The sequence below is a fragment of the Dama dama genome, chromosome 31, assembly GCF_033118175.1.
Source record: "Dama dama isolate Ldn47 chromosome 31, ASM3311817v1, whole genome shotgun sequence".
Lineage (NCBI taxonomy): Eukaryota > Metazoa > Chordata > Mammalia > Artiodactyla > Cervidae > Dama > Dama dama.
Window position 1 is genome coordinate 38,530,851 of NC_083711.1, and position 27,287 is coordinate 38,558,137.

The following is a 27,287-nucleotide window of genomic DNA, read 5'->3' on the forward strand; positions in this document are numbered from 1 at the left end:
TATTTTATAGGCATATCTGCTACTCATTAATATTTAAGTTTCTCTAAAGAATTTGTTAGTTTAGTTAGTTTTGTTTTGCGCACTTGTTTCTTAAATTTAAAAAATAATGATCCATTAATTCATAAAGTATGAAAATTTCATGTATGCTTAAACTGAAGGTATTATCATAACTTAAGCATGCTATGTTTTTTTATTCATTTCTTTTTACTCACTTTGGGGACAGTGGAGCTTATTTCTTATCCACAAACATGAAAACAACTATTTCTGCCATTACATCAGTGTCTAGATCTGCAAGCTAATAATCTGATTGTGAAATTATTAATGATAGTGAGGATAGAGCAACTCCTGATAGATATAAAGTATATAAATTATGTGCAATGGAGCCAGATCTCTGAGAGTTAACTACACTGATGTTTTATAGTAATATTTTTCTCAAAATTCATGTTAGAAGAAATTACTAAGTTTGATGTAGCCCTCATTCAATTTTGTTCCATTTAAGTAAATCTACTCAATAGATCCAATAATAATAAGTGACATTCTGAATTGCTTTCTATAATATAGCATTTGAGATATGAGTTTTTTGTTTTTTTTTTTTAACTGTAACTCACCAATTAAATTAAGAAACTGAATTTTTCTTCTAAATCAATAGACTGAACTCTAAACATATTTCTCTATATTACCTTTTGGATCTAAGTAGTTTATTTGTGATCTTACCAAATTTAGCCACCATTTACAACTCTGGCCATTTTGGAAAATAAATTCTAAATTATGGGATGAGGATAAAACTCAATGATGCTTGATCTTCGACATTTATCTTCCAGTTCCTCATGAAGTGATCTCAGAAGAGAACACAACACAGATCAAGGAATCTCTAGAAAGGAATCCCTTTGAAACATGGGAAATGTGTTCACAATCGAATTTCTGTTTAGATAATCATGTCAGGCAGACAATTTTCAGTACTTATTAGTCACGGTATATCCTCTTGATAGTGCTTCTCCTTCTGTGAAGATACTTTCTTACAAGTCTAATACGGCTTGCATTAAGTTATGCTTTCCATTTGGAGCTTATTACCCAAGTTATAATGAAAAGAGCATTTATCTACTGTTGGTCCTTTAATGGACCGGAACCTGGTGGTCCGGAGTCGACGATAAGAAAGTCAGAGAGAGAAAGAGGCTGCTCTACCCCGGTTTACGGGAAAGCCAATAGAGCCCTGTCCTTAGGGCTCACGCTGGTGCACGGAGGCGCCGGGCGCCCTCTGAGCGGGTGAAGGCACAGGCGCCTTCTCGAGAGGGTCTCAGAAGCCCGGGCAAGAAAGTGAGCTCAGCGGGCCTCCGCGCTCCAGGGAATTAGCCAGAAATAGAGAGAGAGAAAGACAGGAAGAATAGAAAGAAAGAAAGAAAGAAAGACACGGGGACCAAAGCTCTGATGGAGCAAAGGTATTTTAATCTACATGTCCTGGGCATATATACTGTCTTACAAGGTGGTTATTCTCAGCAAAGATAAAGATTAAAATTCCAGACTTACAAACATAAGATGATCCCTATCAAAGAGAGAGTTGCAAACAATCACCTTTTACCGTATGGCTCGTAAAAAGGAAGAAGGTACTTATCACCATAATGAGAAATGCCTGGATTCCTCAGCCCCAGGAAAGGAGTGCCTCTCCTCTTAATTCCTGAGTATTCAGGAATTAAGAAGGGCCAGAGGGTTCCTGAGAGATCCAAAACAGCACACAGGAAGCCTCTTTTTAAATGCTTCCTGACAATCTACTAAATTTAGTATAAGACTAGTAACTATATGGTAAGATTGACTTGTGGATAAAATTAATTCATATTTTACAAATGTAAAGTAATATTGATTTTAATAAGTATTAATTATAATTTTTGTCTTATGGAACAGGTGTGTACTAAGAACTTGTGTTACCTCATAAAATTCACACAAAAGTTCTGTGTGATTCATATACTGTTATATTTGTTAATGTACCTTATATATGGAGCAGAGAGAGGCTTGGTAATATATTAGTCACACAGAGAGTGTATAAAGGACCAACAAGAAGAGATTTACTATCTATTTGAACATGATTTAGTATATTTTAAAAAAAAAGGTAAGATTCCAATAAGCTTAAGATTTTAATATTTAGAATATGCACAAGCCTTTCCCAGTGTTATGTGATGGTCTTTCCTAAATGGTGAATATCAGTTCAGTCACTCAGTCGTGTCTGACTCTTTGTGAACCCATGAATCACAGCACACCAGGTCTCCCTGTCCATCACCAACTCCCGGAGTCCATCCAAACCCATGTCCAGCGAGTTGGTGATGCCATCCAGCCACCTCATCCTCTGTCGTCCCCTTCTCCTCCTGCCCCCAATCCCTCCCAGCATCAGGGTCTTTTCAAGTAAGTCAACTTTTCACATGAGGTAGCCAAAGTATTGGAGTTTCAGCTTCAGCATCAGTCCTTCCAATGAACACCCAGGACTGATCTCCTTTAGGATAGACAGGTTGGATCTCCTTGCAGTCCAAGGGACTCTCAAGAGTCTTCTCCAACACCACGGTTCAAAAGCATCAGTTTTTCAGCACCCAGCTTTCTTTATAGTCCAACTCTCACATCCATACATGACCACTGGAAAAACCATAACCTTGACTAGACTGACCTTTGTTGGCAATGTAATGTCTCTGCTTTTTAATATGCTATCTAGGTTGGTCATAACTTTCCTTCCAAGGAGTAAGCGTCTTTTAATTTCATGGCTACAATCACCATCTGCAGTGATTTTGGAGCCCCCAAAAAATAGAGTCTCATACTATTTCCACTGTTTCCCCATCTATTTCCCATGAAGTGATGGGACCAGATGCCATGATCTTAGTTTTCTGAATGTTGAGCTTTAAGCCAACGTTTTCACTTTCCTCCTTCACTTTCATCAAGAAGCTCTTTAGTTCCTCTTCACTTTTTGCCATAAGGGTGGTGTCGTCTGCAAATCTGAAGTTATTGATATTTCTCCCAGCAATCATGATTCCAGCCTGTGCTTCTTCCAGCCCAGCATTTCTCATGATATACTTTGCATATAAGTTAAATAAGCAGGGTGATTTACAGCCTTGACGTACTCCTTTTCCTATTTGGAACCAGTCTGTTGTTGCATGTCCAGTTCTAACTGTTGTTTCCTGACCTGCATACAGGTTTCTCAAGAGGCAGGTCAGGTGGTCTGGTATTCCCATCTCTTTAGAGTTTTCCACAGTTTATTGTGATCCAGACAGTCAAAGGCTTTGGCATAGTCAATAAAGTAGAAATAGATGTTTTTCTGGAACTCTCTTGCTTTTTCAATGATCCAGCACATGTTGGCAACTTGACCTCTGATTCCTCTGCATTTTCTAAAACCAGCTTGAACATCTGGAATTTCACAGTTCACGTATTACTGAAGCTTGGCTTGGAGAATTTTGAGCATTACTTCACTAGCATGTGAGATGAGTGCAATTGTGCAGTAGTTCGAGGATTCATCAGTGAAATGGTGAATATAGAGGACTAGTTTATATTCTTCTGAATATATATTCATTTTCGTTACCAAGAAACTGGTTCAATGACCATTTATAATGGGTTTAAAATATTATATGAGCACAGTCAATATGACTATTATAATTGTCACTAGAATGATCAATCAAAAATTATAACCTGAGGTGTTTTGGCTGAATTGAGTATTGATATTGACATACACATTTTAGAGCTGTTGGTTCTAAAGGGAAATTATTTAGTAGCAATGATATTATGTTTCCAGTGTATTGGCCCATAAAAGTAAACATGTTAAAACATGTTTAATCCACCATTTTATAGATTTACTATTCCATCCCAATTATTCTTGCGTATGGATAGATATCAAAAACAATGGGCACAGAATGAACTTTTTAGAATATTATTGAGCACTGTATTCTCACTGTCAAACATTTATTCTTTACATTTTTTTAAGTATTTAAAAAAATAAACCTGTCATATTAGGGTTGTTTCCTCTAGAAGCATATTTCACATAATTATCAGCAGGTCAGCTGCCTTTTTTATTTCTGTTGTTAGTTTAGTTTAAGAAGAAATGTAATTGCCAAGATTTTACTTTACTGCAGAAATCATTGCATATAATTTATTTAACCTCTAGTCTACTTAAAAATAGGCTTCCCAGGTGACTCAATGGGCAAAGAATCTGCCTTTAATGTAGGAGACTTAAAAGACACGGGTTCAATCCCTGGGTCAGGAAGATCCCATGGAGGAGGGCATGGCAACCCATTCCAGTATTCTTTCCTGGAGAATCTAATGGACAGAGGAGCCTGGCAGGCTACAGTCCATAGGATTACAAAGAGTAGGACACAGCTGAAGTGACCTAGCATGCGTGAAAAATACTTTGTCATCCTCTTAGATTTGCAGAGAGTGCATGAGTTAGTCGCTAAGTCATGTCCAACACTTTGTGACCCCATGGACTGTAGCCCACCAGGCTCCTTTGTCCATGGAATTCTCCAGGCAGAGTACATTGTCAAAATAGAAATATGCCAATGTCATATACTAGTCATTTGTCTTCCTTCTTAATGGTTGTTCCTATTTACTCATCTTATGCATACAGGCTGAGACTAATGGTATGCAAAGAGTTAAGTATTGTTAACAGTGAAGGCAGAACAGTTTCAAGTTAGAAACATATAGGCAACAACAAGAAAAAAAAAATCAGCTTATTCAGATCACATAAATATAAAGGAAATTGGACCCTGTAGACAGAATTTCAGTACTTTTTTTTTTCCTGAAAAAGAATAAAACTACAAAATACAAGATTTTTTTAATAGCCTCTAACTTTATTTATTATAGTCTCTAACCTCATTATTTTACTCATATATGTGAAAGTGAAAGTTGCTCATTCATGTCCAACTCTTTGGGACCCCATGGACTATACAGTCTGTGGAATTGTCTAGGCCAGAGGAGCCTGGATTGGGTAGCTTTTCCCTTCTCCAGGGGGTCTTCCCAATACAGTGATAGAACCCAGGTCTCCCACGTGGCAGGCAGATTCTTTACCAGCTGAGCCAGCAGGGAAGCCCAAGAATACTGGAGTGGGTAGTCTATCCCTTCTCCAGGGGAGCTTCCCAACCCAGGAATCAAACCAGGGTCTCCTGAATTGAAGGCGGATTCTTTACCAACTGAGCTACCCACTTATTAGATGTGACTTATATGTACAGATTCCATATTAGCTGATTTTATTAGTGACCCTTTGAGGAAGGCAGAGCAGGTGTATATACTTATAAATATAAAAACTGAAACTCTTAGAAGGTCAAACTTATGGTTCTGAATCTGATACTATATCAAATATTCTCTGATCTTAAAGATAAATTATTGTCTTATGAAGATAAGTTGTACTCTGTATCACATGCCTAATGGATAATATAGCAGACTTTTACAAACAGCACTGAGAGAGGGGATCAGAGGGGAGGCAGACTGAAACTACAATCACAGACAACTAGCCAATCTGATCACAGGACCACAGCCTTGTCTAACTCAAAGAAACTAAGCCATGCCATGTGGGGCCGCCCAAGACAGATGTGTCAGGGTGCAGAGGTCTGACAGAATGTGGTCCACTGGAGAAGGGAATGGCAAACCACTTCAGTATTCTTTCCTTGAGAACCACATGAACAGTATGAAAAAGTAGAAAGATAGGACACTGAAAGATGAACTCCCCAGGTCGGTAGGTGCCCAATATGCTACTGGAGATCAGTGTAGAAATAACTCCAGAAAGAATGAAGGGAGGGTGCCAAAGCAAAAACAGCATGCATTTGTGAGTGGGACTGGTGATGGAAGCAGGGTTCAATACTGTAAAGAGCAATAAAGCACAGGAACCTGGAATCTTAGGTCCATGAATCAAGGCAAATTGGAAGTGGTCAAACAAGAGATGGCAAGAGTGAACATTGACATTCTAGGAGTCAATGAACTAAGATGGACTGGAATGGGTGACTTTAACTCAGATGACCATTATATCTACTACTGTGGGCAGGAATCCCTTAGAAGAAATTAGGTAGCCATCACAATCAACAAAAGAGTCTGAAATGCAGTCCTTGGATGCAATCTCAAAATTGACAGAATGATCTCTGTTCGTTTCCAAGGCAAACCATTCTATAGCATGGTAATCCAAGCCTATGCCCCAACCAGTAACGCTGAAGAAGCTGAAGTTGAACTCTTCTGTGAGGACCTACAAGATCTTCTACAACTAACATCCAAAAAAGATGTCCTTTTCATTATAGGGACTGGAATGCAAAAGTAGGAAGTCAAGAAACATCCAGATTAGCAGGCAAATTTGGCCTTGGAGTACAGAATGAAGCAGCACAAAGGCTAATAGAGTTCTGCCAAGTGAACGTACTGGTCAGAGCAAACACCCTCTTCCAACAACACAACAGAAGATGCTACACATGGACATCACCAGATGGCCAACATCGAAATCAGATTTATTATATTCTTTGCAGCCAAGGATGGAGAAGCTCCATACAGTCAACAAAGACAAGACCAGGAGCTGACTGAGGCTCAGATCATGAACTCCTTAATGCCAAATACAGACTGAAATTGAAGAAAGTGGAGAAAACCACTAGACCATTTGGGTATGACCTAAATCAATTCCCTTATGACTATACAGTGGAAGTGAGAAATAGATTTAAGGGACTAGATTTGATAGACAGAGTGCCCAATGAATTATGGATGGAGGTTCGTGACACTGTACAGGAGACAGGAATCAAGAACATCCCCCCAAAAAAGAATGCAAAAGGCAAAATGTCTGTTTGAGGAGTCCTTACAAATAGCTGTGGAAAAAAGGGAAGTGAAAAGCAAAGGAGAAAAGGAAAGATACACCCATTTGAATGAACAGTTCCAAAGAATAGCAGGGAGAGATAAGAAAGCCTTCCTCAGCAATCAATGAAAAGAAATAGAGGAAGAAAATAGAATGGGAAAGACTAGAGATCTCTTCAAGAAAATTAGAGATACCAAGGGAACATTTCATGCAAAGATGAGCTCAATAAAGGACAGAAATGGTAGGGACCTAACAGAAGCAGAAGATATTAAGAAGAGGTGGCAAGAAGACACAGAAGAACTATACAAAAAAGATCTTCACGACCCAGATAATCATGATGGTGTGATCACTTACCTAGATCCAGACATCCTGGAATGTGAAGTCAAGTGAGCCTTAGGAAATATCACTACAAACAAAGATAGTGGAGGTGATGGAATTCAAGTTGAGCTCTTTCGAATCCTGAAATATGATGCTGTGAAAGTGTTGCACGCAATATGCCAGCAAATTTGGAAAACTCAGCAGTGGCCACAGGAGTGGAAAAAGTCAGTTTTTATTCCAATCCCAAAGAAAGGCAATGCCAAAGAATGTTCAAACTACTGCACAATTGCACTCATCTCACACACTAGTAAAGTGATGCTCAAAATTCTCCAAGCCAGGCTTGAGCAATATGTGACCTGTGAACTTCCAGATGTTCAAGCTGGTTTTAGAAAAGGCAGAGGAACCAGAGATCAAATTGTCAACATGCACTGGATCATCAAAAAAGCAAGAGAGTTCCAGAGAAACATCTATTTATGCTTTATCAACTATGCCAAGGCTTTGACTGTGTGGATCACAATAAGCTGTGGAAAATTCTAAAGAGATGGGAATACCAGACCACCTGACCTGCCTCTTGAGAAACCTGTATGCAGATCAGGAAGCAACAGTTAGAACTGGACATGGAACAACAGACTGGTTCCAAATAAGAAAAAGAGTATGTCAAAGGCTGTATATTGTCACCCTGCTTATTTAACTTATATGGAGAGTACATCATGAGAAACACTGGGCTAGAAGAAGCACAAGCTGGGATTAAGATTGCCGGGAGAAATATCAATAACCTTAGATATGCAGATGACACCATCTTTATGGCAGAAAGTGAAGAAGAACTAAAGAGCTTCTTGATGAAAGTGAAAGAGGAGAGTGAAAATGTTGGCTTAAAGCTCAATATTCAGAAAACTAAGATCATGGCATCCGGTCCCTTCATGGCAGATAGATGGGGAAATGGTGGAAACAGTGTCAGACTTTATTTTTCTGGGCTCCAAAATCACTACAGATGGTTATTGCAGCCATTAAAAGATGCTTCCTCCTTGGAAGGAAAGTTATGACCAACCTAGAGAGCATATTAAAAAGCAGAGACATTACATTGCCAACAAAGGTCCGTCTAGTCAAGGCTACGATTTTTCCAGTGGTCATGTATGGATGTGAGAGTTGGCCTATAAAGACAGCTGAGCACCGAAGAATTGATGCTTTTGAACTGTGGTGTTGGAGAAGACCCTTGAGAGTCCCTTGGACTGCAAGGAGCTCCAACCTGTCCATCCTAAAGGAGATCAGTCCTGGGTATTCATTGGAAGAACTGATGTTGAAGCTGAAACTCCAATAATTTGGCTGCCTGATGTGAAGTGCTGACTCATTGGAAAAGATCCTGATGCTGGGAAAGATTGAGGGCAGGAGGAGAAGGGGACAACAGAGGATGAGATGACTGGATGGCATCACCGACTCGTTGGACATGGGTTTGGGTGAACTCCAGGAGTTGGTGATGGACGGAGAGGCCTGGCGTGCTGCAGTGCATGGGGTCGCAATGAGTCTGACATGACTGAGTGACTGAATTGAACTTACAAGCAGCAAATCACTCCATGTGTACCTCAAAACTTCATTGTTCCCATTTTGATGACTCACATAACCTCAAAAACCATTCCTTTCCTTCACCTCCCTTACGTTCTCACGCAGGTAACCTCCTTCTGGCAAGTTCTCTCCCCTTTTGTATGTCAGTGCTAAATGAAGTGAAGCATTTTGTGAAGGCCCCGGTCCTACTAGCTGTATTACTCTGCTGATTGAGAGTCCTCTCTGGATTGTTAAAATTCTTCAGAGTTGAAAATGTTCCTCTTTCAAAATAGTCAAGGAAATATTATCTTGGTTTTACCAGAGGATAAAAGACTGGCAAAGTGAAGAGAATTATGCTAGAACCTACTTTATCCAAAAATATAATCACATATGGAGAAAGTTTCTACTTAAATTTTTATCTCAAGGATAGATGAAGTATTTTACTCAAGTATATATTTTGTTCGGGCCTAGCACACTATTTACTATTTATAAATACAAGCTAATAAAGTCAGTTGTTATGTAATTGGGTAACCTGTAAGTCATAATGAATGAGGACTGGATCTTGAGGGGGTATTCCTCAGAAGAGGAAATCTATTGCTTAATGTGTGAAATTACTCTAGGATATAACATCGCCTCACTTCTGTACCTCTGACAGTCACACTTCACTTGCTGAAACATTTTATAAATCGATTATATCTCTAAGCTAAACAACCTTGAAATACCAAATTCAAAATGAAGCGAACAAACAAAACAGTGACTTTATAATTATGGTCAAAACTTTCTGACTAGGAAGTCTATGGGCTACCAATACATAGAAACATGTGATGGTGTTTGTTGTTTAAGAGCTTTGTATGCAAAGAAATTTATAGCACAATAAACTTTTATGAGGTGAAAGGCTAAGTGTTGGGCTTGCTGAGATTTTTTTTTTCTTATTACTGAAAACCTGTTGTATGATGTAGCATTAATTTAGAGTCCTTGGATTTAGAGTCTGAGTACACAATGTTTATAGTTAAAAAAAAAGAAGTATGTATAAATCACTATACACACAAAGAAGAATATATTTTCATGTTTTATAACTTTCAGAGTTTTGTCTTAAGTGTTTCTGTCAGAAACAGTAACTGTACATAAAATTTAAAAATAATAGATGAACTTTGAGTGAATATGGTGATTTATTTTTTGCCAGGGAATTTCCCAATGTCGTATACTGCCAAAGGACAGTATATTTTTTTCATAAATTATGTATAACTATTTTTAATGTTTTACTGTAGTGACCCTCTTTCTGAAGCAGTACTATTATATTTAAGCTGGGAAAGTAGAATCTTAAGTGCATGACAATATTCTAGTTTCTGTTAGGATCAAATTATCCAATGCATTAGGTACAAATCTAGATGCGTCATTATTGCTAAGCACTAATCTCTAAAATATTTAGATATCAGCAGAATTATTATATTTAAACAAATAATTTAATACCATGAGAGTGGCCATCTATTGGTCAGCCGAACAAATTGGTGTCTAAAGATCTCAGTTCTGTCTGGAACTCAGTATAAGTATTGAATATTATCTACTGTTCACTCAATTTGCCTGGTTTCAAGAACTGTGTAAAAGTGCTGTTCCAACTATATTATGAGTGTTGTTGTTGTTGCTCAGTCACTCAGTTGTGTCCAACTCTTGTGACCCCATGGACTGCAGCAAGCCGGGCTTCCCTGTTCTTCACTATCTCCTAGCGTTTGCTTAAACTCATGTCCATTAAGTCGATGATGCCATCCAACCATCTCATCCTCTGTCACCCCCTTCTCTTCCTGCCATCAATCTTTCCTAGCATCAGGGTCGTTTCCAGGGTGTTTGTTCTTCACATCAGGTGGCCAAAGGATTGGAGCTTCAGCTTCAGCATTAGTCCTTCCAATGAATATTCAGGGTTGATTTCCTTTAGTTTTGACTGGTTTGATCCCTTTGCTATCCAAGGGACTCTCAAGAATCTTCTCCAACACCACAGTTCAAAAGCATCAATTCTTTTTTGCTCAGCCTTCTTTATGGTCCAGTTCTCACATCCAACCATGACTACTGGAAAAAGCATAGCTTTGATTATACAGGGCTTTGTCAGCAAAGTTACGTCTCTGCTTTTTAATATGCTGTCTAGGTTTGTCATAGCTTTTCTTCCAAGGAGCAAGTGTCTTTTAATTTCATGGCTGCAGCCACCATCTCCAGTGATTTTGGAGCCCAATAAAATAAAGTCTGTCACTGTTTCCATTTTTTTCCCCATCTATTTGCTATGAAGTGATGGGACTGGATGCCATAATCTTGGTTTTTTAAATGTTGAGTTTTAAGCCAGCTCTTTCACTCCCCTCTTTCACCTTCATCAAGGGTCTCTTTAGTTCCTCTTTGCTTTTGTAAGACCCAACTTTTATCTTCAAGAAGCCTTATATCTTTGGGGGAAGATAAAACTAAAGTTAAGTGAATTAATTCAAGATAAAAAGCTTCTGAGCGAAGTAATTCATGGCTGATTGGCATGGAGACTGCTCACTGTTGTTCGGACTTTGCATAACTAAAGGGAAAGAAGACTATCTCACTGAATGAATGCACCAGCAGGAAGAGCATTTAGCATGGGTGGGCATTGAATTCCTCTTCATGACCAAAGAAAAGAGAATGAAATTATGTGAAAAGATACAATGCCTGGAAAAACTACCACAACAAACTCTTGTTCTCAAAATAGGAGTCATCTGACACATCTTACAAACTAATTTTCATAATAATTTCAAAAAACTCTTCAAAAATTAATCCCTAAACTTGCTTAGGCAAGCTGTTCCAGAGTTTATCAATCTTTATATTAACAATAACTATGAGTCTCTAAGTCAACATTTTACATGTATTGAATAAAATAAGCCACACAGAACCTGGCACAGATTAAATATTCAATAAATTATTCTCTCATTTAATTCTCCATCGTCAGACTCCCATAAGATTCATTTTATCCCATGCTCTTGTTATACAAATCTTCTGCTATTCCTATCCCCCCATCTTTCAAACATTCAGAAGCTTAGAATGCTTCACCATTACTGCATAAAGTCAAAGTCCTAAAATAATCTTTTTAAAAACTGAAAAAAGAAACATGTAGTTTTCTACACAGAAGTTTATACTTTCCAACTTCTTCTCCCTCATTTAACTAGCATTTAGATAGTGCTTATATTACAATGTGTCGGATATCCTTCTAAGCCCTGTATGCAAGATAGCACATTTAGTCTTTGACAATCCTAGAAAATAAGATGTATTCACATTCTAAAGATGAGGTTAAGAAAATTGCCCAGAGCCAAATCTGATAGTAGAAAATTCTCTGAGGTCTGGTGTAAATGATTTGTAAATCCAGGAGTTTGTGAACAATATCTTCTACTTGAAAAAATTTCACTGACTTTTCTGCTTAATTTACCACTTTCCTTCTATTTGTGTACAACATAATACAACAGAGTGCCACCCCAATTCTGATTTCATCTGATATTACTGACATCACTCACTGCATCTTAACCACTATGAAACTGGTGTGTGAGCACAGAGAAGGCAAGGTTTGTAACGTAATTCAGTGCAGCACCTAATACAACGCACAACTGAATTACGTGTAGGTCACATAAAGGAATTGATCTGTATAGTCTGAGGTGTTCCACCTGTCTGTAGGTCATTGGCTGGGGATGAATATATATTTCCAGAAAATGTACATTTTCTATCACCTTAAATTTTCACATAATTCAACTGAGCTAACACAGGAAAAACAGCATACTATAGTTTCTGTATTAGTGCAGGCTGTAACAAAATACCAGAGATATATACATATATAAATAAACATGTGTGTATATATATATATATATATAGAGAGAGAGGGCTTCCCAGGTGGCTCAGTGGTAAAGGATCTGCCTTCCAATGCAGGAGATGCAGGAGATGTTAGTTTGATTCCTGTGCCTGGAAGATTCCCTGGAGGAGGAAATGGCAACCTACTCCAGTATTCTTGCCTGGGATATCCCATGGACAGAGGAGCCCAGTGGGCTATAGTCCATGGGGTCAACAAAAGTAGGACATGACTGAGTGATCGAGCACTCATAAACTCCAAAACAAACATAAAATATCAACAAAAGTGGCTTATCTTGTGAGATCTATGTGAGAGTTGGACCATAAAGAAAGCTGAGAGCCAAAGAATTGATGCTTTTGAACTGTGGTATTGGAGAAGACTCTTGAGAGTTCCTTGGACTGCAAGGCGATCCAACCACTCAATTCTAAAGGAAATCAGTCCTGAGAATTCATTGGAAGGACTGATAAGCTGAAGTTCCAATATTTTGGCCACATAGTGGGAAGAACTGACTTTTTGGAAAAGACCTTAATGCTGGAAAAGACTGAAGGCAAGAGGAGAAGTGGACAACAGCAGATGAGATGGTTGGATAGCATCACCAACTTGATGGGCATGAATTTGAGCAAGCTCCAGGAAATGATGAAGGACAGGGAGTCCTGACGTAGTTCAGTCATGGGGTTGCAAAGAGTTGGACATGACTGAGTGAATGAAATGAGCTGAAGTGGCTTTATTGTTCAAGCGACTCTTATATTCCAGTATTATATTTTGTTTAAATTTATTCTACTCTTCTTTTGTTTAAATTTTGACATTCCATGGCACTGGTGGTTGTTACTAGGAAACTAGATTCGGTGACTTTTGCATAAGAGGCATTTGCTTCTCCTCACTAATTTATCCTTTTCTTGTCATCCTAGCTTTTCCAACTCTATTTTTCAATATTTAATTAAATTCCAGTCCTGAACTCTGAAATTTAAACAATTTTGTAGTTAATTTTTATTAGATTTTAGTAAAAAAAAAGAAACTTAAAAATGTCTTTTCAAATACAAAGAGATGAATTAACATGCTTGTTATAGTGTATGTCCTTGAAGATTTATCAGTTTTAAAAATTATAACTGATAATCCAAGTTTGGCTTTGAAAACATTTATTTTACTATATAAGGATGATCATTTTCTTTTAAAAATGGTCTCAGAACCTAATTTTAAAATATTTACATAAATTTTTCATTTCTGTTACTATTTTATTAAAATGAAAAATCATGTATAATAAAATATGTTTTGTAAAATAATTCTAATACTAGGATTAAAATGTGTGCAGTGTTTTTACTTTCTCCTTGCTTGACCTTGGAAACTTAGGTATTCTTTCTTTAGTGTTTTCACTTCCTATTTATAGGAACAAAACATAACAGACTAGACACATGATGGTAGAAAACCCCAGCAAGGATTTTAGAGATGTAATTAAATAATTTAGTGCAGGCTGTGTGTGCTAAGCCACTTCAGTCATGTCCTATTCTTTGTGACCCCGTGGACTGTAGCCTGCAAGTCTCTTCTGTCCATGGGATACTCTGGGCAAGAATACTTGAGTGGGTTACCAAGCCCTCCTCCAAGGGATCTTCCCACTGAGGATCGAACCAGCATCTCCTAAGTCTCCTGCAGAGGCAGATGGGTTCTTTACTCCTAGAGCCACCTGGGAATCCCCACATAGTTTAGTACTTCTCCATTTTATGATTTTTAAATATAACTATACTTTAAGGTTATTTTCTACTCTTCTAAATGCCAGAAATTACTAATCACAAATATTGTTATTTAACATGATTCTCTTTGGAATCCTCTATTGAAAGTCCAGTGACCCTAACTGAAAGATTTGATGCTCAGAAAGTTTTTGTTTGTTTTTGGGTTTTTTTTGGTTCTCCTGTACAGCTTGCGGGATTTTAGTTCCCAACCTAGGATCAAACCAGTGCCCACTGCAGTGGAAGCATGAAGTCCTAACCACTGGACCTCCAGGGTTTTACTCTTCAGAAAGTTTTAATTCCACAATATTCATGTTCTGTGCATTGTCTCAAGTAGAAAAGATTTCTAAAATATTGCCAAATCTATTGGAATTTACTGACTACCACATATATATATATATATATATATATATATATATATATATATATATATATATATATATATATATAAAACAGGCTAACTCCAGCAAGTCCTAAGGTCAATGCTTGATGATGAATAATGGTCTTTAGAGACACAGGGTATTTTTATCTGAATAATAATACAGACTCTGCAACCTATACAGAAACTTCAGAAGATTATACTTCATCTTTTTATTGCTATGACAGTAGGAGAGGCATGAGAGAGAGGATGTATGAGAGATTCCCACTGAGACTTAGCCATTTCTGTTACATATTATCTCTGCCTTGCTCAAGTGATATTTATTTGATCCTCAGTCTCAATCACTTGTTTCAGTTGCTAAAAATAGAAATTAAGGATAGACTTTTAGTTTAACAGTTATGGGGGGAAAATAAAGAGCATAACCAAAAGTGTTAGCTTGAAAAACTACATTTACAAGTAGACATGCAAAGTAGCAGTCTCTGTAACTATGCTAGCTTTGACATCTTAAAAATCCTAGGGCTATATGTTGACTTATTTTGTTTATGAGATGAAGGCTAAAGGTTGAAAGCTTTCCTTTATAGATTATAAAAAGTATATGCAGAACACTCATCAGTAGGGTCAAATATATATATATTTTTTTCTGCCTTATTTCTATTTATATAAAAGCATTTGAAACCAGTGAAAATATTCAATAATGAACATAATAAATTTTAATTGATTTAAAATGAATTCTAATCTATCAAGTTTCCTTTGTATAAATTGTACAAAAAAAGGGGTGAAGGATTACATGTCATCTGAAACTTTACTATGAAAGTGAAGATTTTAAGCAAAAGTGTTTAAAATCAATGAAATCTTTCACAAAGAGTGATCTACATCTCAGGGCTCTTTCTTCAAACCATTCACTAGGTACAGATGTCATATGATTCATCTATCAGTTAAAAAAATCATTTTTGTAGCTGCAGTGGTCCACGGCATTACAGCTGACCAGGAATGAACACCAGCCTCAGGAAAGAGAATCCCTCTTCTGAACATGTCAACATTAAGAGTGAAAATAAGAAAAGAAAATGCAATGATGTGTAAACAGAATTTCAAAATTCAATCTGCATCCCATGAAAAATGAGTGCAATAAGAGAAATAATACATGCTCACCAAGAAAAATCATTTTCCCAGATATTTAAATAGAATTATTATAGTAAAATGAGGAAAATATTGTCAAACTATCACTTTTTCTTGTCAATCATATAAAACTGGTTAAAATATCTACTACGTAAAAACAGGGTGATATTAAATAGATGGTGTAGATAAACCAAAGTCAGTCAGAACAAAATCCTTTAGGAAGTAACAAGGAAAAATTGTGATAGAAAGTAAAATCATCTAAACAGATAATAAGCTTGGAAAACATGATAAAGCAAAACATAAAATTAGTAAAATGGTTTTTAAAATAGGAAAGAGGGGAAGACATACATGCAGCATAAAATATGGAATTTTATTTTTATTTTTATTTTTTTATATTTATTTTTATTTTATATTAAAATTTCTACCAGTGTGTAATTTGATTTTCCAAGAAAGGAAATGGAAAGAACAGTTGTTAATCAAAAATAAAGTAGAAAAAAAAATTCATAAGTCAAAAGCAAATGATCTTAACTGATTTTAATAAAAAAGTATGTTTGCAAGTAAAGCAAAATTCTGACTAAAGACAAACCACAAAATATATTCAGCTAAAATATCCAAGTATAGTAGAGCAAAACCCAAATATTGTAATAGCAATAATTTGAAAAATGCAGGTCACTTAAAAAAGTCAACAATTTCAGATTTGCCTTGGAGGAGAAGGTGGCAAATGATTTCTGAGTTATTAAGTAAGAAAGGGAGTCAAAACAAATTGTCAAAATACTGACACTGACAATTTGTTTTTCATTATTATTAATTCAAAAAGATAAAAAACAAGGATTCTTTAGCCAGTTCAGTGTTTATTGACAATACAATAATTCTCAGATATTCAAGAATCAAAGATGCTGTCATCATGAAATTTTCTTTTGACAAGATGTGTGCTTCATATGATCAAGGGGTGATGATAAGAATATCTTTTTAATCTAATTTTAGATCAATAAAAACTGTAAAAAGTAACTCTTGATATTGATATAGAGTAAACAATGTCAGAAGGAGGATTGCGGCTAGTCTATTTAAATTGTTGATGCATTTCTGAGATCATAAGAATCAGAATGTAATTGCCATTACTGTTCACAAAGTACTAACTAGTTCAGCAGAAAAATAATATATAAAACTAAGTGAGTTTGATGGTGAGGAAGTAAAAATGAAAAATATAACCTTTACAAATGCTAGATATAATGCTTTAGAAAACAGAGTACAAAATCATGAATGGAATAAAAAGAAGGCTTGAATTTAATGAAAAAGTAATAACATTTACAAATATTAAAATCTCAAAATACTGAAAATAATATTTTTAATGAGAAATAATATTAACAAAAATATGTAGGTCCTATATCAGAAAACTATACAATTTACTAAAAGACACTAAAAACTTAAATAATTGAAGTCATGCCATGATCCTGGAAAATGCACTATATAAAAGGAAAAATGAAAGTGAAAGTGTTAGCTTCTCAGTCATGTCCAACTCTTTGCAACTCCATGGACTGTAGCCCACCAGGCTCCTCTGTCCATGAGAGTTCCCAGGCAAGAATATTGGAGTGGGTTGGCATTTCCTCTCCTCCAGGGGGTCTTCCTGACCTAAGGAGTGAACCTGGGTCTCCTGCATAGCAGGCAGATTTTTTACCAACTGAGTCACCAGGGAAGCCCATATAAAAGAAATCTACCTGTAAATCAGTACAATTCCAATAAGCAATCTGTTGTATTTTTGTTTCTTTCAAAAATATTCTGACCTGAGACTTCTTCTCCAAGACAGCAAAACGATTTTTAAAAAACTACAGTATTAGCATAGGATTGCATATATATAGATCCCTCACATAAAATAGACAAGAAGATGCAGAAACACACAAAATAGGTAGACATTTAGTTTATGGTAAGTGACAAAAATATTGATGAAAGAAATAATGTGGGATACAACTGTCTGTCACAGAAGAATTAAAGTCATATTGTATGCTTCAGCCTCAAATCACAGACCAAAATACATTTTAGATAGATTAAAATAAAATGATAAAAGTGTTAGATGATAACAGAAATCCTTATGTGTATAATATTATCATGGCAAAAGCATTTCAAATCAGGATCCACAAGTCAGACATCATAATACAAAACTTTGACAGATTTGATTACATAAAATTGTGAGATGTGTCTATGGATGAAAAGACCTTAAAATGAAGGTATATAAAAATAAGCTGCTTAAAATGTTCATCTTTCTTATGGAGAGAGCCATTAAAACAGAAATTTTGAATGGAAAATAGATTTCATAAATAAACAGTACAAAATTCATGCAGTAATGTAGGAAATATATATATTTAGACACATTTATGTTAACTTATAATTTAATAATACTAAATATTTAACACTTCAATATTATACTAGACAATTTTTTATTTAATTATAGTATGTGTGTGTGTGCTCAGTATGTGTTTGACCCTTTGTGACCCCATGAACTGTACCCCGCCAGGCTCCTCTGTCCATCAGGTTGTCCTGGCAAAGATACTGGAGTGGGTTGACATTTCCTTCTCCAGAGGATCTTCCCAACCCAGGGATTGAACCCACATATCCTGTATATTCTGCATTGGCAGGCAAATTGTTTACCACTGCACCTCCTGGAGTATCTGCTGCTAATACTATATGGGAATTCAAGCGGCATTGGTGAAGGATGAATTTATACAATTTTTCTGCAATGTAATTTGGCAATGTTTATCAAAATTCTTTAAAAATGCTTACATTCTCTGATCCAGCAATACCATTTCTCAGAACTTACCTTCAGGAAAGAAGACAAGTACAGATGCACTAGCAAGAGTGATTTCTCAGCTCCCAAAAAGGTGCTCCGTTCTGAGAGATATTCAGCAAATAAAATGGACCTAATTTATGACTATTTGTATTTGGGAACTTGAGCAGGAGGTGGAATTTGAAACTGATTCTGATATATCTAAGCTAGGAATAGGGTATTCAGAGGCATGGCAGATTTATTTTTTGCTCCTGTATATAATAGAAAGCTAAATTAACAAACAGCTGTTGTAAAAATTTCACTTTTTTTAGTGTTCAGTGTTTGAAAATAAAGCTTTTCCTTTTCCCCTCAAGCAGTCTGATGATGCCTATATTATTAGTTGGGCAACAATTTTCTTCCAGGTGGAGATTCAGTGACCTATGGCCTGACTTATTCTTGTGGTTCTCTTATTTTCAACTCCTACCTCCTGCTATCACTCTGGATGGTTCCATGTGGGAGACTTTTATTCGCTGGGCCTTCTTTCACCTGTCTAGGACACAAATCGTATGGTTAACATGCAACTGCCAATGAAGTTGGTAAATGTCTAGCTCTGTACACTGAAAAATAAAGGAAGCAAATTTGTTAGCAGCTGGAAATCTCTGCCCATAATAGCCTTCTGATCACCAAATATTTTTTACCTTCTTTTTCTCATATAAACCATTGCCCTACCCTGTCCAAGAGATAACCTAGAGTCCCAGCAAACTAGTGTACCCAACTCAATGATCAAGGTCCTCAAACATGCACAATTATCTTCATCGTCTCTGGATGCATTAGCTCAGAGATAAATGAACCAAAACACGTTTCAGTGCTCTTTTCCACCCCATGCACAAAATACAGTGATAGAAAGAGTCAGGAAAAGCCCCGTGCTGAGTTTACTCACTCAGTTTGTGTCCGACTGCAACCCCGTGGACTGTAGCCCAACAGGCTCCTCTGTCCATGGGGATTCTCCAGGCAAGAACACTGGAGTGGGTTGTCACGCCCTCCTGCAGGGGAACTTTCCAACCCAGGGATCAAACTGGCATCTCCTGCATTGCAGGCGAATTCTTTACCAGCTGAGCTACCAGGAAAGCTCCAGGAAAAACCCTCCTTAGTATGAATGTTCTCTTTTGGAAATAAGGAACAATGGGAAACACCGAGTAGTCACTGATCCATAATTATTATGAAAATATTTCAGACTGGCATGAAAAGTTCCCTTTGCCTTGGCAACAGTTATAGTCCCTAAAGAAACTAGCTTCTCTTCTGATCATTCTTTTTGCCTTCTTCCAAGGCTGTCTCACAGAAGTTCAGCCTTGTCAGTCATGCTCTGTGGCCACACTGGAAGTGGGTGTTTGGTCATATGCTCTCATGGGGACTACACAGGTCTTATAGGCCACTTCTTGTTTTCACCACATTTGGGAGTCTAGAAGTTTTTGATGTTTCAATTATCAGACTTTTCTTTCTTTTTATTTCTTTTCTAACTAAGTACGTGCTTCTTTGGCACAGTAGTTCCATTAAAAACAAAGTAGACTCCTAATCTATTTGTCAGATTCTTGTACCTATAACCATATTTCAAGACTTTTTGAAAGCAGAATTGCCAGACCTAATTTATTTATTTCCTGTCTCCCTCTGAAACTCTCTTGTAGATTGTGGATGGTAGGCAGTATACTCAATCTGACTTTTGCAACAGAGCTGAGCCTTAGTATATTTTGTTGCTCAAAACTTCATTTAGTTTTATCTCTTATTATGCAACTTTTATAAATAGTTGATTTTCCAAACTTTTAAGCACTCACATGTGAGCTTCCTTTGATCTTTTTATTTCTGCTTGAAAACTAGCCATCCTCTACTAGGCTCAGCTCTTTCCTATAATATCCTAACAAAAGCAGAACATAAAAATATATCAGTAATCTAATCTTTCCAACCACTTCCCTTAAAGCTACGAGTGCAACGGACATTTAACCCTCAATGTTGAGTATTCATCTTCCTTCTTCAATCGATAATATAACACAGCTTGTAACACCCCCCTCTCCTTAAAAAGTGATCTTTCCTTTAATCAATTACTGTTTGTGCACCAGGATCTCTTCCTATCCCACTTTTCTCTCCTTCTCAATCTACTCTGCTGGAAGCAACTTCTGTCAGATTTTAAATATGGGAACTTTTCAGGTCTCAATTTTCACTTTTTCTCCTCTCTATCTAGACTCTCTCCCTTAGGGAGTTCATCAGTTTCCTCAGCTTTAAATAACATTTGTATAATGTATTTGTATAAAATAATAATATTTGTATAATTTGTATAATATTTATATTTGCATAATTTTTATAATCTCTAATCCCAGCTTTTCCTATGCATAATTGTATTTTTAAATGATATAGTTGTGTTTGTCACATTTAAAAATACACATACCTTCAGGTGCAGAAGAGGAGAAAGAAAAGGCATATAACTATAGAAAATCATGTATGTGTACTTGTTTACTGTCTCTCCCTTAAAATGTAAACTCAGTGGTAATGGTAATTTATGTGTCAAATTTTATATGCTCAATATCTGTTGAGTAGATGATTGATGTAATACAGGTTTAAAAAAACTTTATTTTAATGTGCTACTTTCCAAAACAACTCATTCTAACGCAGATATGTACTCCATGTCTAAAATCACACTGACTAAAACAATATTTTTTCTCTTTTTTCAAGATCCCAATGCTCTGGCTGGCCAGACTGGCCCTGATCATGCTCTAATAGGAGGAATTGTGGCTGTAGTTGTATTTGTCACTCTATGTTCTATATTTTTGCTTGGGCGATATCTGGCAAGACATAAAGGTAGGTTATATATAATAAGGCATTCTTAAATTTGGCAAAAAAAATTCTAAAGACCAGCTTCATCATGAAATCTTATTCTGTGTGTGTGTGTGTATGTGCGTGTGTTTTGTGTGATGAGTGCTGAAACAGAGAGATCTGAATACTAAATTATTTCAGAGAATTCTTAATTATTTTACTCAACATTCAAGTTGGATTGGCTTAGCAAAATAATACTTGGCCAATAGCAAGAAGTCACAGAGTGAATCATTGGTTCAGGAAAAAAAAAAATATAAATATATATATATATATATATATATATATATATATATATATATATATATATACATGGGAGCAAGTTTGTAGTATATCTCTAGGACTGGAATTCAACTCTAATAGTAATCATTTGGTAATATTTCTGTTTGTAAGTTTATGGACACATATGTGGCTATATTAATGAGGAAAATATGTGATTTTTTTGCAATGGGTTAGGTAGAAAACTATTGGTATAATCTACTTTTAAATGGAGTTACCAAAATGCATGTTGATACATTTGATGTGATCATTATCAACATCTGAACAAAGGGCCCTGATTGCTACAGCGGAGTGGATCACATGGTCTGTAGCCATCATTAAATAAATCAAAGTACTCACTACCCATGCCAGTTTGGCAGTTGCCTCTAGTTAACCTGGACACAGCTTCATCTGCAACATACACCTGAAAACCGAAAGAAAGTGTACAGCTTTAGAAGAGTGAATCGTATGGTTTCTTACACCTCTGAATATGTTTCAACATATAAGAAATCTGGTGTAAGTTTCTTTCTAAATGAATGTGACTTTAACACTGGTTATTTTACCACTCTGACAAAACTAACATGGTTTTCTTCCAACACCCACAGGAACATATTTAACAAATGAAGCTAAAGGAGCGGAAGATGCCCCAGATGCTGACACAGCCATTATCAATGCTGAGGGCAGCCAAGTCAATGCTGAAGAAAAAAAAGAATATTTCATTTAAAATGCAGGCCAAGATTCTGAATTTTATGTACCAGGCTGGCTGCTGGAGAAAACTGGCTATCATCTTTCAGAATTCATTTCTACCATCTTCTGCTACCTTTATTAACTTCCATATCGTACTGCTATCTGTAGCCAGTGTATGCCAACAATCAGCTGTCGAAAGCATCATTCTTTAATTACTGTACCATCCATAATGCAGGACATTTATTACCGCCTAAATTCCACACCATTGCTCTTTTAACATACAGTGCTTGAATATACAGCCTTAACAATGTTAATCATCTCCTTGGATCATGATATTGAATTGTTTTTGTACACTGAAAAAAAAAAGTATGCAGAGCTTCCCCCACCCCCTCATTTTTGGCTCCCTTTAAATCAAAGATCTTGTAAACCTACCACTGGACAGCTTTCACAAGGAACAGGATTAGGTAAAGACCTAACATGCTTAAGTTCAATTCAGATGTGAGAGGTTTATGATGTTTTCTACATGTCTATCTTCAAAGACATGTTTTGGAAGCATATGCCCTAAAAAACACAAACTGAAATAAACTACTGTAGAATAGATTCTGGAATATTTGAGATTATACTGATAAAGCTGTATCAATTTGCTATTTAAAAATATAGTATTTGATACAGGAGCCATGAATATGGATTACAGTCATGACATGCTGTCTTATATAATTATATAGATCCTATCATTAGCTTATTTTAGCTTCATCTACCAATAAATTGTTACAAATATTTTACGATTTTGGGAATCACAAAGACTTCATTCATTTCTCTAATTTGATTCTGTAATTTATTTGCTCCATAAAGACTCACCTGCCTAAACAAAATTGAAATATCCATAGGGCACAATTTTGAAACATTTTAGTATCTGTATATAGTGCATATAATAAATCCAATTAAACATTATTTGATACATATTTAACTTTTTTGGCTGTAGGTAATCAGTCATGAGTAAGCATTTTCTAATGTCCATTATATCCCTTTAGATATTACTTAAACCAATATTATAAGTAGATAACATGTATTAGTATTTTTGTCTGTATGTCCTAGCACTGTTCAACAACAAATTTTTCTAGTTCTTGTTAATTTTTGTTATACAATGGAAGCACAATGTTATAAGGAAAGGTAATTTTAAGCTAACAACCAGTGCACAGCCTCAGGTTTTAAATTACAACCACAGTTGAATAATAATCTAAAATAAACTCTTAGTTTGCTAAAAATTTACAAATTTTAATTTGGCAGTTCCAGAGCTGCTTACCTATGTTGGTTTGCCAAAAAGAAGTGTTTGAGATATGTTTTCTGTATAAATGAACTAATTCTTTATATTAAATTCCTGTCTATGCATTTTGTGAGGTATAAACATATGAAACAGTGAGTGATAGAGAATTTCTGCCATAATTTTAACTCCAAGGTGAAAGTCTCTTTCTCTGGATTATTTCTGAAATTTTGATGTATTTAACCATTAAGAAATGCTGTATTCTTAAATATGACACAGAGTCAATCTGAAGTCATATTATTTCTCCTAGTAAAAGACAATAATGCTAGATTAGTTGTCATTAGATTTATTGATACTCTATGCTAAAGATTAAAAATCCAGTTAGATAAAAATTATTTTCCCATTGACAAGAATTGCACCTTTAGGAAGAAAAAGAATATGACAATATGGTAGCTATACTTGTGATGTCTGAAAGCGTGATGGCCTATGGTTTTAAGAATAATATCTTGGAATTTATTTTTGGGAAATGAGAATGGTTGAGTATGACATCATGTATTAATATCAAATGAAAGACAAGGGTGCTGTATCTTAGATTATTTATCAGAAAAGTATAAATCTTTTAAGGACAACGTTAGACTTTTAATTTTTTTGATTGTTGAAGCATTTATCTTGTTGATTTCTTACAAAAGAAAAAGGACGATGTCAGTCAAGCAGCACTTTTTCAGAATATACAGAACATAAATAATATGATGTGGTTGAGTGTTAACATAATAAATCATATACAGTATGACAATTTTAAGGAAATAAGTCTGCATTGATGTGATTGCATGCTTGTTTTTACAGTTCACTCCATACCATCTGTGGAAAAAATGCAATAATATGTTAATATAGTATGGTAGTTTGAGAGAATCAGGTAGGTGCTACTAGACACATTGAAACTAGAATAGGTTTATAAACTGTTCATATCTTTCAATGCATAATCTTTAGAAAGACTCCACAAAGCAAAATTCATTCTGTTCGTACAAAATGGAAAGGTTCTTATTACAGAAGTAAGTTGTATAAACTGCATCATCAATTACTATTTAAAGCCTAATTTCAGGATGCATTTACAAAATTGCTACTCTCCATCTATGCTGTATTTACATCCCTCTTCATTTCATCTGTATTCTACTTGGCTCCAACTGCTAAACTGTTGCCTAAATAACTCAATCATTATTTATAGCACTATAAAATTAGAAATCCAAAATTGGTTACAATTCAAGACTTTTGACTCTTTTAACCCTTGACAGTAATATAAAAACTCATTGGAAGCCTGTAAAAGAAACTAACTGGTGTATTATGATTTGTGAGCTCTAATCAAATATTTTGACAGCTAAAATAGATATGAATTAGATATCATTTCAGTTACTGAAAGTAAATAGCAATGGAGTTATATTTTCCTATCTTAAAAAAAATTATTTGATTTCCACCAATGAAAGAAATTGTAAAAATTCTGTTCATTTCTATAAAAATCAGAAAAAATGAAATAAATATATAAACGAACCATTTCAATTGCCATGACTGAAATGTGCACATTTTATGCCCAGAGAGCCAAATTCGGTCATTGCTTAGCGAGCACCATAGCCACAGAACATGAAAGGAGTGCGCACAGACACACCCCCCAGTAGAATATGGAACATTATTCTTTACCCAAAGTAGCTCTTCTCTGCCAGCGTACTGTTTACAGTGTAAATTGTGCTCCATCAAAAAAGTGTAAACTGCATTCTTTTTTTTTTTTTTTTGGTTTCCATATTTGAATGTCCTAGATAAAACAATTATCAAAATTAGGGAGAAAAGGAAAGTTTGTGAGTGAAAGAGCAAAGATAGCATGAATATAGTCGTGTGTGTGTGTGTGTGTGTGTGTGTGTGTGTGTGTGTGCATGAGAGACAGAAAGAGATTTCAACTTGTTTTCTTTTACCAGAGAATCCAAGAAGCAGTTTAAGGAACCTGATATTGAAGTTTAATCTAGACACTGGATGATCTCATGTTGATTCAAGATGTTTAATCTTGCATTGAAACCCCACAATTAAAGACACAAATAGAGAAAGAAAACTAACTTTCCTAAATATGGCAAAGAAGCTAACACCTCATTTATTTTTATTTCTTTGTAAAAATATAAATATCTCAATTAAAAGGACAGGCTCACTTGTAATTACGCACTCATGATTGTAATGGCATAGAGATTCCATACAGGCCCATGTACAGAAACTGTTAGATGGTGATGGTTCTTCCATGTAACATAGCAGTTATCGTGTAATTTAGTGCCACTTATTGCAAAGTGTTACCAAGGGGAACATCTAAAAGATCTTTTTGGATATAAGGATAATTGAATTATAAGTATGAAATTTCATGTTCCTTTTTTTAAACGTGGAGAAACTGCAGAACCTCATGTCTTACTGCAAAGTCCCCATCACACGGCTAATGACTTAGCGCCCTCTAAAAATGCCCCCTGTAATCCCCCTTTGCACATGGTGGTCTGTGATGAACATGCAAAACAAAGCAAACAGAACACAACTGGCAACTACAGAAGAAGGAAATAAAACACCTAATGAGAATTACGGAGTAATGCTTTTTATTAAGTGGCACAAAAGACACACAAAAACTATGCAAATATAGGTAACTACCGTGTACGTACATGTAAGTATCTTGTACTTGCTGTGTATGGATGTTGGAAACCCATGTAATTATAATATGCATTTTGAATATTGGGAAAGAGGAAATCTTAGTGTAGATAATAGAACTTGTTTTGAAATACACGCTGGCAATATTGAAACACACTCAGTGCAATATCTGTAATTCTATTGCTGGATACTTCATGCAAAGGGATTTTAAAGAACTCTTCAACAAGATCTAAGAGGTTGCTAATCTTCACCTCCCACATATTAAACCATTAGTTAAAAATACAACGGACATAACAACACGTTAAGCTTTTCTTGCTTAATCATTAACATTACACAGTACAATTATCTGGCCTAGTTTTTAGTGTTACTGGAGAGAAAGACATAACCTGAGTTTTCAACTTCGATTCAGAGCTAATTGAATTTGGAGTTCTTATACTTTCTTTGAAGTGTATGTATGTTTTAATGGGTTGTGGGACTTTTATTACAAGTACAAATCTACTCAGAAAAACATACGTTACCTTTAATAGTTAGAGTCACTATAGCTTAATGGAAATTTCTTATGATAATTTTATTTTTCAATTCATTTTTCTCTTTCTCTCTCTATTTCAATCCAAACATGCCCTTTGCACTTCACTTATACCCTTCCAAAGGCAATGGATTGAAGGTAGCAAGATTATAAAGAGAGCTAAAGGGGACAACATGTAAAAATGGGTTCTAAACTCATCAGCATTTTTATGTATTGAGATTATTAATATTGAATGCAATAGTTATTGGATAGAGCTGGTAAGTTCTCTGCCATGCATACTTACAATAATCCTTCTACCTCTCACTTTTAACATGGGCTATGATACTTCGATATAAATAGAAGAAATAATTACAAGATATCCCAGGAAGCACTCTTTTGGGACTATCCTAACAGTCCACTCCCCACCCCCTGGGACATCTCAAAAGCCAACTTTACTTTTAGTGTAACTCAGTGGTGTATGAATCTGCATTTGTTTTCCTTTTTCTGTCATTAACTTTTCCTATAAGCAAACTATAATAACTTTAAAAGGATAGTTCCTCTCATTCTTATTTACTATTTCAATGTGATATAATTGTGCTGATTAAAAAAATC

The 27,287-nt window shown here is 35.6% G+C and overlaps 1 protein-coding gene across 1 annotated transcript in view; it reads left to right on the forward strand.

The window, feature by feature from the left end:
• CADM2 (cell adhesion molecule 2) overlaps window positions 1-22,971 on the forward strand; it is a 366,017-nt gene extending 343,046 nt beyond the window's left edge. The window contains exons 9-10 of the mRNA XM_061133950.1: window positions 21,166-21,291; window positions 22,167-22,971. Coding sequence (XP_060989933.1) covers window positions 21,166-21,291; window positions 22,167-22,285 — 245 coding nt within the window. The 3' untranslated portion in view covers window positions 22,286-22,971. The remainder of the gene's footprint in view (window positions 1-21,165; window positions 21,292-22,166) is intronic.
• The last annotated feature ends 4,316 nt before the right edge of the window (window positions 22,972-27,287 follow it).